General features: G+C 58.0%; 1 protein-coding gene across 2 annotated transcripts in view; it reads right to left on the bottom strand.

Moving 5' to 3' along the window:
• Positions 1-6,280: 6,280 nt before the first annotated feature.
• Positions 6,281-14,164, bottom strand: part of OLFM2 (olfactomedin 2) — an 88,739-nt gene continuing 80,855 nt past the window's right edge. For both annotated transcript variants that reach the window (XM_073318420.1, XM_073318419.1), the window contains exons 5-6: positions 10,622-10,728; positions 6,281-7,184 (exon numbers count right to left, since the gene is read on the bottom strand). In XM_073318420.1, coding sequence (XP_073174521.1) covers positions 6,507-7,184; positions 10,622-10,728 — 785 coding nt within the window. In that variant the 3' untranslated portion in view covers positions 6,281-6,506. The remainder of the gene's footprint in view (positions 7,185-10,621; positions 10,729-14,164) is intronic.

Raw genomic sequence — 14,164 nt, 5'->3', positions numbered from 1 at the left:
ACCACCTGCAAGATCTCTGCATTGCACCCATCACCACAGCACCCACACACCTTGCAACGTTCGGTCACTGCTCTGCGTGAGCCAGGCCCAGGCTGCTATCCCTGCTATATAAGCAGGAACTAAGCTACAGAGGGGTTGAACTCAGAGCTTTAAGCAAGATCATGCAAAGTCTACAACACAGAGAAGGGGACACCAATTTCTAAGCCCTAAACTAGTATCTCTACCCACTCCACCAGCCTCCCTCTGACCCCAGCTAACTCATTCAGACAAGTCAACTCAACAAGCCCCTTGTCACCAGGAATGAGCACTCACATCATAGCCCTTTTCTGTTTTACTGCTAGCCACACACCATGGCTCAGCTGTGCGTGACTGGAGTTACGGTTAGGGCGACCCCTCACTCAGGGCATATTTCATACTGTTCTTTGGCCCTTTTGCTGCACGATCAGGAGAACTGAATTCCATTACCTCACCACTCCAAACTTAAATGAATTTTTACCAAAATGACCAAAAATTTCACAGTGGAATGGTGCGTAACAAAAATGCAAATGAAGCCCGGGCCCACACCACTTTTTCCCTTGGACACCAGCAAGGGGGCGGGATAGAGACAGCTGAGGCCCAGATCCTCCCATTGGTTTTCCTGAGAGCTGAGCAACCTCAGAGCCCTCAGAGCCCCAGCTATGGGGCTTGCATTTGTCTTTGGCTAATGGCCATGCTCCCACGCCAGGGGTGTGCATGGGTCAGGACAGTCTCACTGTGCGTCCCTGATATAAGAGGGGGGTGTTGCCTCCGCACAGAGATATTCTCTGGTACCAGCTGAAATCCACTAGCAACATCAGGGCTGGCAGCCCGAGCAAATGTCTCCTTCACGGTTCAACATCAAGGAGAGAGGCCCACGCACGGCGAGGGGGCGGGGGGGGACAGGGTCGCTGAGGCGTAGCAGCAGCAAGGTCTGGCTGGGCGTTTATCACCAGGTAATAACACTGTATCCGGCCCATGCAGTCCAGTCGGCCCTCACTCCTCACCCCACAACAGGACGACTGGCTGGGAAGCAGCGGCGGTCTCAGACTTGACTCCTGGGAAAGTGTGTAAATGTGCATGTGTGCACTGAGCATAGGTGGGCACGTGCATGCATGAGTGTGTGCACGTGTGTGTGAATGCGAGTGTGTCTGCATGTGCACGCAGACGCGTGTGTGTGAGAGGGCGAGAGCCTGCGTGCATTTGCAGGTGTGACAGCATGTGTGCACACAGACAGCCACGGGTGTGTCTATGGGAACAGGTGTGGATGTGGATGTGTGACGGTGAGTGTCTGTTGTCCTGAGGATCCCCCTTGACTGTCACTTGGCTGGGGAGGCAGCAAGTCAGAAATGAGCCGCCTGCCCACAGAGATGGGCCCTGAAATCCCCCTTATTCATTGGCTGTCCCTGAGTCCCTGACAGCCTGGGTAACTGTTTCCTGCAGACCTCACCCTTCACCAAAATCAATTAAAAAGAAAAAATAATCCTGCTCCGACAGTGCCCAGTACCCCACAGCGTCCTCCTTAACAGAGCTGGACTCAATTTTACTACCAGGGAGCCTTGAGGCCCCAGCTGAGACGAGAGCCCCGTTGTGCCAGGCGCTGCCCAGACGCACAGCGACCGAGATGGGGGCCCCGTCGCACCGGGCCCTGCCCAGACGCACAGCGACCGAGATGGGGGCCCCGTCGCACCGGGCCCTGCCCAGACGCACAGCGACCGAGATGGGGGCCCCGTCGCACCGGGCCCTGCCCAGACGCACAGCGACCGAGATGGGGGCCCAGTCGCACCGGGCCCTGCCCAGACACACAGGAACCGGGATCAGGGCTCTGTCGCACCGGGAGCTGCCCAGGACCCCGACCTCCTACACACATAGAATCATAGAATCATAGAATATCAGGGTTGGAAGGGACCCCAGAAGGTCATCTAGTCCAACCCCCTGCTCAAAGCAGGACCAATTCCCAGTTAAATCATCCCAGCCAGGGCTTTGTCAAGCCTGACCTTAAAAACCTCTAAGGAAGGAGATTCTACCACCTCCCTAGGTAACGCATTCCAGTGTTTCACCACCCTCCTAGTGAAAAAGTTTTTCCTAATATCCAATCTAAACCTCCCCCACTGCAACTTGAGACCATTACTCCTCGTTCTGTCATCTGCTACCATTGAGAACAGTCTAGAGCCATCCTCTTTGGAACCCCCTTTCAGATAGTTGAAAGCAGCTATCAAATCCCCCCTCATTCTTCTCTTCTGCAGGCTAAACAATCCCAGCTCCCTCAGCCTCTCCTCATAACTCATGTGTTCCAGTCCCCTAATCATTTTTGTTGCCCTTCGCTGGACTCTCTCCAATTTATCCACATCCTTCTTGAAGTGTGGGGCCCAAAACTGGACACAGTACTCCAGATGAGGCCTCACCAATGTCGAATAGAGGGGAACGATCACGTCCCTCGATCTGCTCGCTATGCCCCTACTTATACATCCCAAAATGCCATTGGCCTTCTTGGCAACAAGGGCACACTGCTGACTCATATCCAGCTTCTCGTCCACTGTCACCCCTAGGTCCTTTTCTGCAGAACTGCTGCCTAGCCATTCGGTCCCTAGTCTGTAGCTGTGCATTGGGTTCTTCCGTCCTAAGTGCAGGACCCTGCACTTATCCTTATTGAACCTCATCAGATTCCTTTTGGCCCAATCTTCCAATTGGTCTAGGTCCTTCTGTATCCTATCCCTCCCCTCCAGCGTATCTACCACTCCTCCCAGTTTAGTATCATCCGCAAATTTGCTGAGAGTGCAATCCACACCATCCTCCAGATCATTTATGAAGATATTGAATAAAACCGGCCCCAGGACCGACCCTTGGGGCACTCCACTTGATACCGGCTGCCAACTAGACATGGAGCCATTGATCACTACCCGTTGAGCCCGACAATTTAGCCAGCTTTCTACCCACCTTATAGTGCATTCATCCAGCCCATACTTCCTTAACTTGCTGACAAGAATACTATGGGAGACCGTGTCAAAAGCTTTGCTAAAGTCAAGAAACAATACATCCACTGCTTTCCCTTCATCCACAGAACCAGTAATCTCATCATAAAAGGCGATTAGATTAGTCAGGCATGACCTTCCCTTGGTGAATCCATGCTGGCTGTTCCTGATCACTTTCCTCTCATGCAAGTGCTTCAGGATTGATTCTTTGAGGACCTGCTCCATGATTTTTCCAGGGACTGAGGTGAGGCTGACTGGCCTGTAGTTCCCAGGATCTTCCTTCTTCCCTTTTTTAAAGATTGGCACTACATTAGCCTTTTTCCAGTCATCCGGGACTTCCCCGGTTCGCCACGAGTTTTCAAAGATAATGGCCAGTGGCTCTGCAATCACAGCTGCCAATTCCTTCAGCACTCTCGGATGCAACTCGTCCGGCCCCATGGACTTGTGCACGTCCAGCTTTTCTAAATAGTCCCTAACCGCCTCTATCTCCACAGAGGGCTGGCCATCTCTTCCGCATTTTGTGATGCCCAGCGCAGCAGTCTGGGAGCTGACCTTGTTAGTGAAAACAGAGGCAAAAAAAGCATTGAGTACATTAGCACAGCACCAGAGCATTTCTCTGCGCACTTCTCCCAGCAGCCTTGCCTTCCCCTGGTCACTGGGGAAATTTCCTGTTTCACGGGGTACAAGACCAGCCGCTGAGCTGGTCTGAGCTCCTGCACAGGGCAGGCCAGAGACGGGCACCCAGTCCCCATGCATAGCGCCCTGTGTTTGGCTGCACAGCGGCAGAGTTAACACGTTTCGGTTAGCTGGTGCGAAGCAGCCCCTGGCTCCACCCGAGGCGGAACGTGGAACAACTGGCCCGCTTGGCTGACACTTCGGCGAGCCCCTGCTTTTTGCCTTGGCATGCCTTGTTTGTCAGCGCAGCCTTTTGCCAGCAGGGCTTGTGCGCCGAGCACCGGGAAGGGGTGCGGGGCTCATCCCTGAGTCAGCATCTGCACCGAGCCGGGACCGTGTCAGCAGGCGACATCTGACCCCCTGGGCCCAGGCTGAGCCCCCAGGGGCTTTTGCAGGGGCTGGGCCGTTCTCAGCCAGTGCCAGGGGGCAGTGCCCAGGCTAACAAGGGAGGTGAGACGAGGCTGATACAGAGCTTAGCCCTGGAGCCTCTGGAACGCTGCAGGCACTGGGATGCCGGGAGAACCAGCCCCGTCCCCGAGCGCAGATGTGACCCAAATCCCCTTGACAACAGGGTGCTTACAGACTCCAGGGCAGGCAGGGCAACCCAAGCGAGCAGCTTGAGCCTGTGCCCTGCCAGCAGCCTCAGCGACTCCTTGTGTGGGACCCAGGAGGCTCCACCCTCCTGCAGGGAGGCTTTGGCTGAGGCCCATGGCGAGAGGCTGGGTCCTAGAACAGAACGCAGCCTCACGCCTGACAAGACGTGGTGCAGGTGAGGTCCCGGGCCGGGCAGTCCTGTAATGCCAGGCCTCAGCTGAGAGTGCCGTGGCCCCAGCTCCATGGCTCAGCAGGGGAGGGCGCAGGGCTGCAGCCATTCCCCCACTGCACTCCAGCAGCCCAGCTCTCTTCTGCCAGCTGCCCAGGGCTCGTGCAGACGCCGGTCTGACGAAGTGGGACTGTTCTTAATGTTTCCTCTGAATAGTGTGGGGGTGCCTCAGTTTCCCCTATGCAGTTCTTAAGTATCTAGGGGGGTGGGATAAGGGTGTATGATCCTTGCAGAGCCCTAGAGGGCAGGTGTGTGCAGGGGTCTGGACACAGAGAATGGCCGACACCCTGTTTCCTGGCCACTGATGGCCTGGGCCCTTCCCCCCTGCGAGGTGAGAGCTAAAGGGTTGGAGAACAAAGGAATCAGGTGACCTCCTGGCTCGGGAAAGGGACAAAGCCCAGAGGAGCGGGGGCTGGAGGGAGTTTCAGTTTGGGGCTGGCTGGGACATGGAGTGAAGGGCAGACGGGGTTGTCTGGCTCACTGCCCCCCAAAATGGACCCAGCTGAGGGGTCCTGTTCTCTGCACCTACAAGCTCTGTGTTAGACCATGTCCTTGTTGTCTAATAAACCTTCTGTTTTACTGGCTGGCTGAGAGTCCCGTCTGACTGCAGAGTTGGGGGGCAGGACCCTCTGGCCCCCCCAGAACCCCGCCCGGGCGGACTCGCTGGGGGAAGCGCAGGGGGGGCAGAGGAGGCTGAATGCTCCGAGGTCAGACCCAGGAAGGTGGAAGCCGGGTGAGCTGTGTCCCCTGCAGACAGGCTGCTCCCAGAGAGGAGACTTCCCCAGAGTCCTGCCTGGCTTCGTGGGGAGCAGGTCCAGAGCATCGCCCGGGGACTCCGTGACAGCCGGTGCCCGCTCAGAGGGCGCAAGAGGCAATGAAAGCAGCCTGGCAGCAGCTCACACCTGCTGGGCGTGGGGGTAAATGTCTGCACCAGCATCTGGCACAGCGTGGGAGGGCAGCCGGGAGGGCAGGGCATTGGCCAGCACCTGCTGGAACTGGGCCTGGTGTACTCTCACGTGGGGCAGGACGAGAGAATCCACCTGCGGGGAGACACGTTACATGCACGGGGGCAGCCGGAGACCCAGACACCTCGTATGCCCTGGGTGTGTTATGAGCTGTACAGGGTTACCACCGAGGAGCCCCAGACCTGGAGCAGGACCCCACTGCGCTAGACGCAGTACGGTATCTATCAGGCGTATTACTGAAGTGCCTGGAAGCCCCAGGCATGGGCCAGACCCCATTGTGCTGGTTCCTCTGCACCGAACGACCACAAAAGAAGAGACATGTTACAATCTCTAGCACAGCAAGGGCTCTGGGTGACACTGGACTAAGTCAATACCAACAAGGCGCTCGTTCTGTTCTCGCACGTCTAGGGTTTCACACTGACCAGCAGTGTACCCGTATTGCATTTTAAAACCCGTCCTTTCGAACACTTGCCAGTATTTTACTTGCACGTATCGTTTTGAACATTTGTCATTTTAGCTGTATACATTTGATCTCTGTCATTTTGAACATTCACCATTATTCTAGCTGGGTGCTTCGGAGCTCAGCTGTGATGACGGCTGTTATTTCAACATTTAACTCTGGCTGTCGAATCTTTACATTTCTCACCCCTCTGCTTCTATGCGCTGGATGTATAATGCACTTTTTGATGTTTGCCATTGTTCTGTGTGCGACTCTCACCTATTTCTGTATTTACAGGGGTGAAGTCCCCACAGGAATTAGAAACCCGTGTCCCCTGCACAGGGGCAGAGAGACATGGCCAAAATCGGAAAGAAAAGGCACAAGCTCCATCAAATGTCAAAGAGATCATTTTTATTTGCCACCCAAAAGAAAAGAAAAGAAAAGAAAAGAATTGACCTTGCCTCCAACGAAAGCAGACGAGATCCATGCGTCATGTGAACCACAGGAAGAAAGAAAAAAACAGCAAAGAAGAACCTCTTGGCTTTCCTTCACGAAAAGAACGGTCGATCCCGAGGTGTAAAAAACGAAAGAGCGAAGAACCGAGTCCGGCAGCGGTTTCACAACTCGCCCGAAGTCTTTATGACGTGGAAGAGCGTGACGTTGTACACGACCTGGTGGCCATTGTTCCATGTGTACAGCACCCTCTCCCGCGGGTTGTAGTCCAGCATGGAGATGTGGGAGTATTGGTTGTGGAACGGGATGTCCGTGTACTCGTAGCTAGAGGTGTTTGTGTAGTAGGCAAAATAGACCTTGGCCCCGGCCAGGTGGGAGTTTGTGACGTAGAGGGTGCCGCAGATCATGAAGGACTCGCCGGCGCTGCGCTTGGGGTAGCCGGTGTCCCAGCTGCGCAGGATCTCCAGCGTCTGCGGGTCCACCTTGCTCACCACGATGTTGCCGGCGTTCTGGTTGGTGGTGTAGACCGCCCACAGCCCGTTCTCGTCCACCATGAAGTCGATGTCGGAGAAGCCGCCCCAGGAGTAGGGGAAGGTGTTGTTGTAGCCGGCGCCGTTGAGGCTGCGTTGCACCAGGACGCTGCGCGAGCGGAAGTGGTACTTCACCACGATGTTGCTCTGGTACTTGTTGTAGTAGAGGGAGCCGTTGAAGACCACGTGGCCCGTCCCGGCCCAGGGGTGCGGCAGCAGGTGCTGCACGAAGTTCTGGCCCGTGATGAAGTCGTTCAGGGTGCGGAACTCCAGCACGCGGCGCCCCTTGTAGTAACCGTCCATGTACCAGACCTGGGCGGGAGGGAACAGCCGCGCGGTTAGACGGGGCGGCGGTTCCCGGGGAAATTCACCCCTGTTTGGGGCCCAGGCCCCTCCTGCCCCCAACCCCTGAGCAGGGCCCAGCACGAAAGAAGTGCCCCCCCCCTCCCAGCAGGGTACTGACTGGCGACACGAGGCGGCCAGGGCAGGAGAGAACAGAGCCCCCAATCTTAGCACAGTTCTACATTGTGGCTGGAAATGCCACTTACCCCCCCGCTGGCCCAGCCAGCCCGGCTCCCCCAGGGCCAGCGCTGGGCTGAGCCCTATTCTTAGGGCAGAGGAGTCCAGGCACAGAGGATGCCCATCCCCACTGGAGGCTGGGGATAGGCACGGGGGCTTGGAGGCTGGTTTGGTCCTTTGGGACGCCCCCAGGCCGCTGCCCATCTGGTCTGAAAACACAAACCCCACAATCAAAAAGGCCGATTTCTGAATCAATGGCTCCTTCCTCGTCGCGTGTTAGAAATCCAATTTCTCCCAGTGGCCATCCATCAGCCCCCGCCGCTCCCCCGAGCCATACACAAAATGTGCCATTTGCAGTGACACGCAGCTCTCCCATCCATCCTGAGCCCTTGTTAATGAGCCAGGCCGCTCAGAGCTGCCAGCACTGGCCAAGCTCCCACGCAGCGCCAGAGCTATGGAGGGCCTGAGCTCTGGCCTCATGGAAGCCTCTCTTCCTTCCTTAATTCAAACCATCAGCAGCATCGGTTACATCTCCACTTGTTACAGCCACGCCCGGTGTGCCTTCGCGCTGCTTTGTGTGGGTGCTGTCTGCGACTCACCCACTGCGCAATTCTTGGGGTCGCCCCGTCATATCGCCAGCACTGGGCTCTGACGTGCCGGGCGCTGCCGACACAGGGCAACAAAGGAACGATGCTTGTCCTGAGGCCCAGAGAAAAGTGACTTGCCCAAGTGCTGGGAACAGAATCCAAGAGTTTCTTGCTCTAAACCCGCTCCCCAAGTCAGGGCCGGAGCCCAGGAGTCCTGGCTTCCTTCCCCCCCTCCCTTGATACAGGAATAGAACCCAGGAGTCCTGGCTCCCCGTTTCACTTCCTGAAGCAGTAGGTTCAGTCCCTCTCTTTGACAGCTTATGGCCTTTGGAGCTGGTGGGGGTCACCGAGGACTCCTCCAAGCCTAGAGGCTCCGGGCTCCAAGGCTCACTGATTAACACTAAAAATGTGATGAGCAGGGGCGGGGAGCAGCGCCCACGCGTGGGCAGCAATGTAACACTGCACCAGCTCGGCAAGAATCCGCCACTGACTTGAGTCCGGAGGGCCTGGTCTAGTGCAGTCCCGCAGCTGCCTGGACGCAGCCTCTGCTCTGGGGCACAGGGTGGGGCTGTGCGTGGCAGGGGGCGGGTGTGCAGGGCTGGCCTTCTGCCCCAGCTGGCACAATCCCTACACAAACAGCCCGGGCTGAGAGTGTCTCGCCTGGAGGGGCCAGGGCAGTGAAGCACCGTCGCATGGAACGGAGGGCAAACACCCTCTGCAAAACGCCAGCTCCCCAGGAACGTGGGGCCGGGTGCACCGCCTCCGGCACAGAGGGCTCTGGGACACGCACAGAACCTTGCGCCCCGCTTGGGTAACTTCCCCCCGCATCCTGCATCCGTGGCAGGTTCCATCACAAGCGGATGCATGACACAAAGCGTCCCCAGGTGCAATGCACAGCCCCATAGAACCCCGCCCCCCGCAGCCGGCTCTAGGTCAGCCGGCTCCAGCTGGAACAGCTCTGCCACCGGCTCCAGCTTGGCTCTGGCTGCGTTCACAAGGCCCTGGCTACGGGCCTGCACGGCCAGCAGGGGCTTCCCCAGCTTCATACAACCAAGGTCCAGTTTGTGTATTGACGGACACACAGAGAAATAAGGCCCCAATTCCCCCTGCACACGGCCACGCGTGCGCCTGCACGGAAGTAACCCACAGCATGAGCTGCAGCCACTGGCATTAGTCTGGCTCCACTTTCCAAGTCGACAAGGCCTAGGATATCTTTAGGCTTCAAGACACCATCTCCGTGGTGAGTGCAGCATGCTTCCCTGCCCCCATCCCCTTCCTAGTCCGCTTTATCCCAACTCCCAAGACCTGCTCCCGGTTGTTCCCAGCCCCGAAGCCAGGGCAAGGTGAAGCCAGGGGAGTCATGCCAGGTTATGCCAGCTGAGGGTCTAAGCCCCTTTGTACCAACGTGTGGCCAGAGGTTACTCCAGGCACCAGGCTCACTCTCCAGCTACGCACGTGTGACATGCTGCTAGGGGGCACCCGACACTGGTTACAGGATGTGCAACAGAAAGACAATTAATGAGAGAGCTGTGGAATTAGAAACAGGATCCTCTGCTTCTGCTCCAAATTGTTAATATCCTCCAGCGTGTGGCCCTAGCACGCCTGGCAGAAAAGCTGGAGTGCATGGCTGCAGAAACAGGCTGCTGTCTCTCACGGGGACCGGGACTTCTCTGCAATAGTAATTGCCTCTCCCGAGCTCTGCTGGGCTCACTGTGCCGAGAAGCTGAGCTCTGCGGAATGAAGACGCTGCACCTTTGCGGGTGTTTCACTGTGTTTTCTTAGCTCTCCCCACCCCCCATTACTCTGCTACATCACACATGGTTTTGCTCTTTCTGCAGAGCGAGCGCATGACGCCGTTTTAAGAGCTAAAGCGGCATCGTGAGAGAAATGCCTGATTTCAGAGCTGTCTGAGCATCACTCCCACCCCGCCGGGCTCCGTCTCCTCTGCCCACGGTTACAGGCGTTTTGTAAGGGGTGCGTGTTTCCCGATGCCTGGATTAAATGCTGGACTGGCCCTGGGCACGTAAATACACAGAGGGGGGCTGGAATTTTCACAAGGGCTCCTTGTCCAGGATCGGGGCTAGCAATCCTTTAGGCCAGGGTTTTCAAACTGGGGGTTGTGACCCCTCAGGGGGTCACGAGCTGTCAGCCTTCACCTCCAGCATTTATAATAGAGTTAAATTTAAAAAAAGGTGCTTTTAATTCATAAGCGGGGTCGCACACACAGGCTGGCTGTGTGAAAGGGTTCACCATACAGGAGTTTGAGAACCGCTGCTTTAGGCACCTGAGTAAGTGGCCAGATTGTCGGAAGCACCCAGCACAGCAGAGCCACGCTGGATGCTGAGCTCCGGGGAAAACCCTGCCTTGAGTGACACATCCGGAGCTGCTGGGAGTGGAGAGATCCGGTCCCGACTGCGGGTGCTGCGGCCTTCTTGGGGGCTGGAGATCAGACCCCTTCCTCCACTTGTGCACCCAAAACAACCCTGGAAACCTTGGCCTGCAGCCATCTGAGGCTTTGCAGAGTGATGCAAGCCAGGTGGCTGGATTGCAAGAGGAGAGGAGCCATGGGAAGGTGAGGCAGCCCCCGGACTCCTCCCGCCCCAGCCCGGCACTCACACGCCAGCACAAGCCCTCGGCACTCACCCTGCTGTCAGCGCTGGGAGCCATGGTGTCGGTCATCCACGAGCCGAACCGGGATCCCGACGCCCGGATGGTGATGGGGTTACTGACACCTGTCAGCTTCCCACAGCCTGTGGCAGGGCAGAGAGAATGGTTACAGGAGAGAAACCTGCCCAACCGCTGCAATGCAGGGATGGAGGAAAGGGGGGCAGGGATCAGTGGGGGGCAGAGCAGGGTGCATGGGAGGGGGCTCGGACTGCAGTGACAGAGACCCCTCCACATTCGGTAGCCTCCTGTCCGGGCTGTGCAGTGCTTTGAGAACGTCCCCTACCGACAGCCAGCCGGTTGGTGCCTCCCTGAGCCAGGCAGATGCTGCTCCTGTCCCTGTCTTCATCCCTCACCAGACACCGGCAGCAAAGAACTGCGTGTGTCTCTAGCACTGAATCCCTTTAAACCCCGATTTCTGCTAAAGCAGTGTGACTTTGGGGGGAAAGGCACCCCCGCATCTCCACGAGGACCCCCAATCCCAGGCCAGAGCTAGACAGGAACGGGCTCGAGTCAGCCCCCCGCTTCAGCGGGTGTAAATTACTGCAGCTCCGGTGCCTTTGAGGGGGCAGTGTCGATTCTGGCCAGCGAAGTCTGACATCTTTACAAGGCTCCTCGCCCTCCCACAGTTGATCTGGACCCCTGGGATTCACATCCGAGCAAAGCAGTGACCTTCTGGGGGGTTGTAGCCCCAAGCCTGATCTCAGTTAATCCAGTGTAGATCTGGAGTAACTGGGTTCACACGAGCGTAATTCCAGTCCGGGTCCCTCTCCATCGTCACTGACCCGGCTGAGAGCTGGGTCCCAGATTTTGTTCTGCCTGGTGAAATCAAACCCTAAAAGCGCAGCTCAGAAGGGAGCAGGCCCAGGAGCCTCAACAGGCAATGTACGAAGCCTCCAAAAAACACCAGCAAGATTGGGCTGAAAATCCGACATGCAAATATCACTTTGCTTCGGGAGAATTCGTCCACCCCTGGAGCCTTGTGCCCGACTTCCACTGCCTTGGGCACAGCTCCTCACCGCCTGCCCCGGTGAGGGAGTGGCAGGGTCTGAGCCGAGGGGACAGGGTGCAATGGTCAGGGCATGTCCCCGGCCTTGGGGGCCCTGGGTTTAAGACCCTGCTCTGCCACAGGCTCCCTGTGTGACCTGGGGCAAGTCAGTTAACCCCTCTGTGCCTCAGTCCCTGTCTGTGCAATGGGGACACCAGCTCTGCCTGCCTCACAAGGGAGCAGAACCGCCCCCAGACCCCCATCTATCACCCGCTCATATTGCCAGGGGTCAGAGCAGCCCGCAACCAGGCTGCCTTGTATACAACAGCCTTCATTTGACACTCCCCCCCACCCACTGTCCCTGTGCAACGACGGTAGCCAGCGAGCCCGAGCAGGGCTGGGGGAAAGCAGCTGAGTCCTGCCTACCCTGGTTATTACACTATTACGCAGAGACTGGAGCCCCGCTGTGCTGGGCGCTGCCCAGACCCCGGCCGAGACCAGGGCCCCGTCGCGCCGGCTGCTGCCCAGACCCTGACCGAGACCAGGGCCCCGTCGCGCCGGGCGCCGCCCAGACCCCAGCCAAGATCAGGGCCCCGTCGTGCCGGGCGCTGCCCAGACCCCAGCTGAGACCAGAGCCCCGTCGCGCCAGGCGCTGCCCAGACCCCAGCTGAGACCAGGGCCCCGTCGCGCCAGGCGCTGCCCAGACCCCAGCTGAGACCAGGGCCCCGTCGTGCCGGGCGCCGCCCAGACCCCAACCGAGACCAGGGCCCCGTCGTGCCGGGCGCCGCCCAGACCCCAACCGAGACCAGGGCCCCGTCACATCAGGTGCTGCCCAGACCCCAGCCGAGACCAGGGCACCAACTGTGCCAAGTGCTGCATGGGCCCAGCCACGACTAGGTCCCCCATTGCACGAGGTGCTGCCTGGATGGAGAGCGAGGGACAGCCCCGGCCCCACAGGGCTCACAGGCTAAGCAGGCATCAGGTGGGAGGGGAAAGAGGCCCAGAGAGTGAAGTGTCAGGCCTAGAACCCAGCTCTCCCACTTTCCAGCCCAGCACCACGCTGGCTCATCACACACACAGGTTAACTGGGGGATGCGCAGCCTGGGAGATGCCAGGGGACCGGGGGAGTTTTAAGGAAAACGGCCTGATTCCCTCTGGCTCTGCACGGGGGCAGCGCTTCCTGCCAGCACAGAGCGGGCACAGAACAATCCCGTTCCACTCCTGCTCTGCGCGGGTGCGGGGGAATCGGGCCCCAGGGTCTAAGCATTAGCACTCGAAAGGGATCAGCAGAGCGGCAAACCAGCCATGTGGACGCCGGGTTGCACTGGGACAGCTCCCAGCGCCTGCTGCCTGCATACAGACAAGGGGTTGGCACCAGACCGCAAGCACAGCAGCGGCCCGGAGAGGTGGCGGAGTCCTACCCGCAAACTGCCTCTGTCTCGAGAACCAGGCCTCAGGGCGGCATCCCAAGGCCAGCCCAGCCCAACCGAAGCACCTGCAGCCCTTGGCTACTGATGTATTTGGATTTCTAGCTTGTAGCAGCAAAGCCCGTGGGCTGGGGTCCAGGACAACGAGACACGGGTGAAAAGCAGCCGTTCCCAGCCTGCATCGGAGGGCAAGCAGGGACCCAAGCTGAGAGGGGAAAGCCAGGCAGCCCGACAGAGCTGGGGAGTCATATGCTCATCAGAGCTCCATGCAAGGGCTGCCCCTGCTTCATGGGGAACATGGCGCCCCCTTCTCCCCCCCCCACTCCTCCTGGCTCTCATCCCAGGCTGGTCTTGCCCAGGGAAAGCACTCAGGGGACAGGAGACCTGGGTTTCTTGTCTGCTGGGTGACCTGGGGCCCATCACTTCCACTCTCTGTGCCTGCCCCCTGCCACGCCCATTGAATGCCCAGACGGGAAGGGATGGTCTCGCACTGCGCCTAGCATGGTGGACCGCTGAAGGCTGCTGTAATGGTGATGCAAATAGCACTGTAGGAATAAACGCTGGGCTGCTCTCAGCATGGGCCAACCCCGTACAATAGAGTCGTCTTCCAGGGCAAGGCTCAGCTGGATCTTCTGGTCTCCCTATCTCATAGCAAAGGGACGCTCAGTGAAACAAGAAAGTGGCAAGTTCAACGGTAGTGAGAAGGAAACACATTTTCTGTTGGCCAGTGGAACTCTCTGCCACAAGGTGTCACTGACACACAGCTCAGCAGCGTTCACAAAAGGGTTGGACATTCATACGATACAGAGACTATCCACTAAACAAGCAGATGTTCTGGAAGGCTAGAAATCTTCCTGCTTCAGGGTATAACTACTGGGGGTCAGGAGGGGTTTTCCCTGAGGGCAGATTATCCCATCGCTGCCTCCTGCAGAGCTCCATACAACTTCTGACACTGATGGAGACGGGACTGTGACGAAGTGGGAATGTTCATAATGTTTTCTCTGACTACTTTGTGGGTGCTTCAGTTTCCCCTAGGCATTTCTTAAGTATCCAGGTGGTGGGATAAGGGGGTGTGATTGTCCCAGAGCCCTAGAGGGCCAGTGTGAT

The sequence above is a fragment of the Lepidochelys kempii genome, chromosome 20, assembly GCF_965140265.1.
Source record: "Lepidochelys kempii isolate rLepKem1 chromosome 20, rLepKem1.hap2, whole genome shotgun sequence".
NCBI classification, from domain to species: Eukaryota; Metazoa; Chordata; order Testudines; family Cheloniidae; genus Lepidochelys; species Lepidochelys kempii.
The sequence above is the reverse complement of the archived record's forward strand: the minus strand, read 5'-3'. Positions and strand labels throughout refer to the sequence as shown.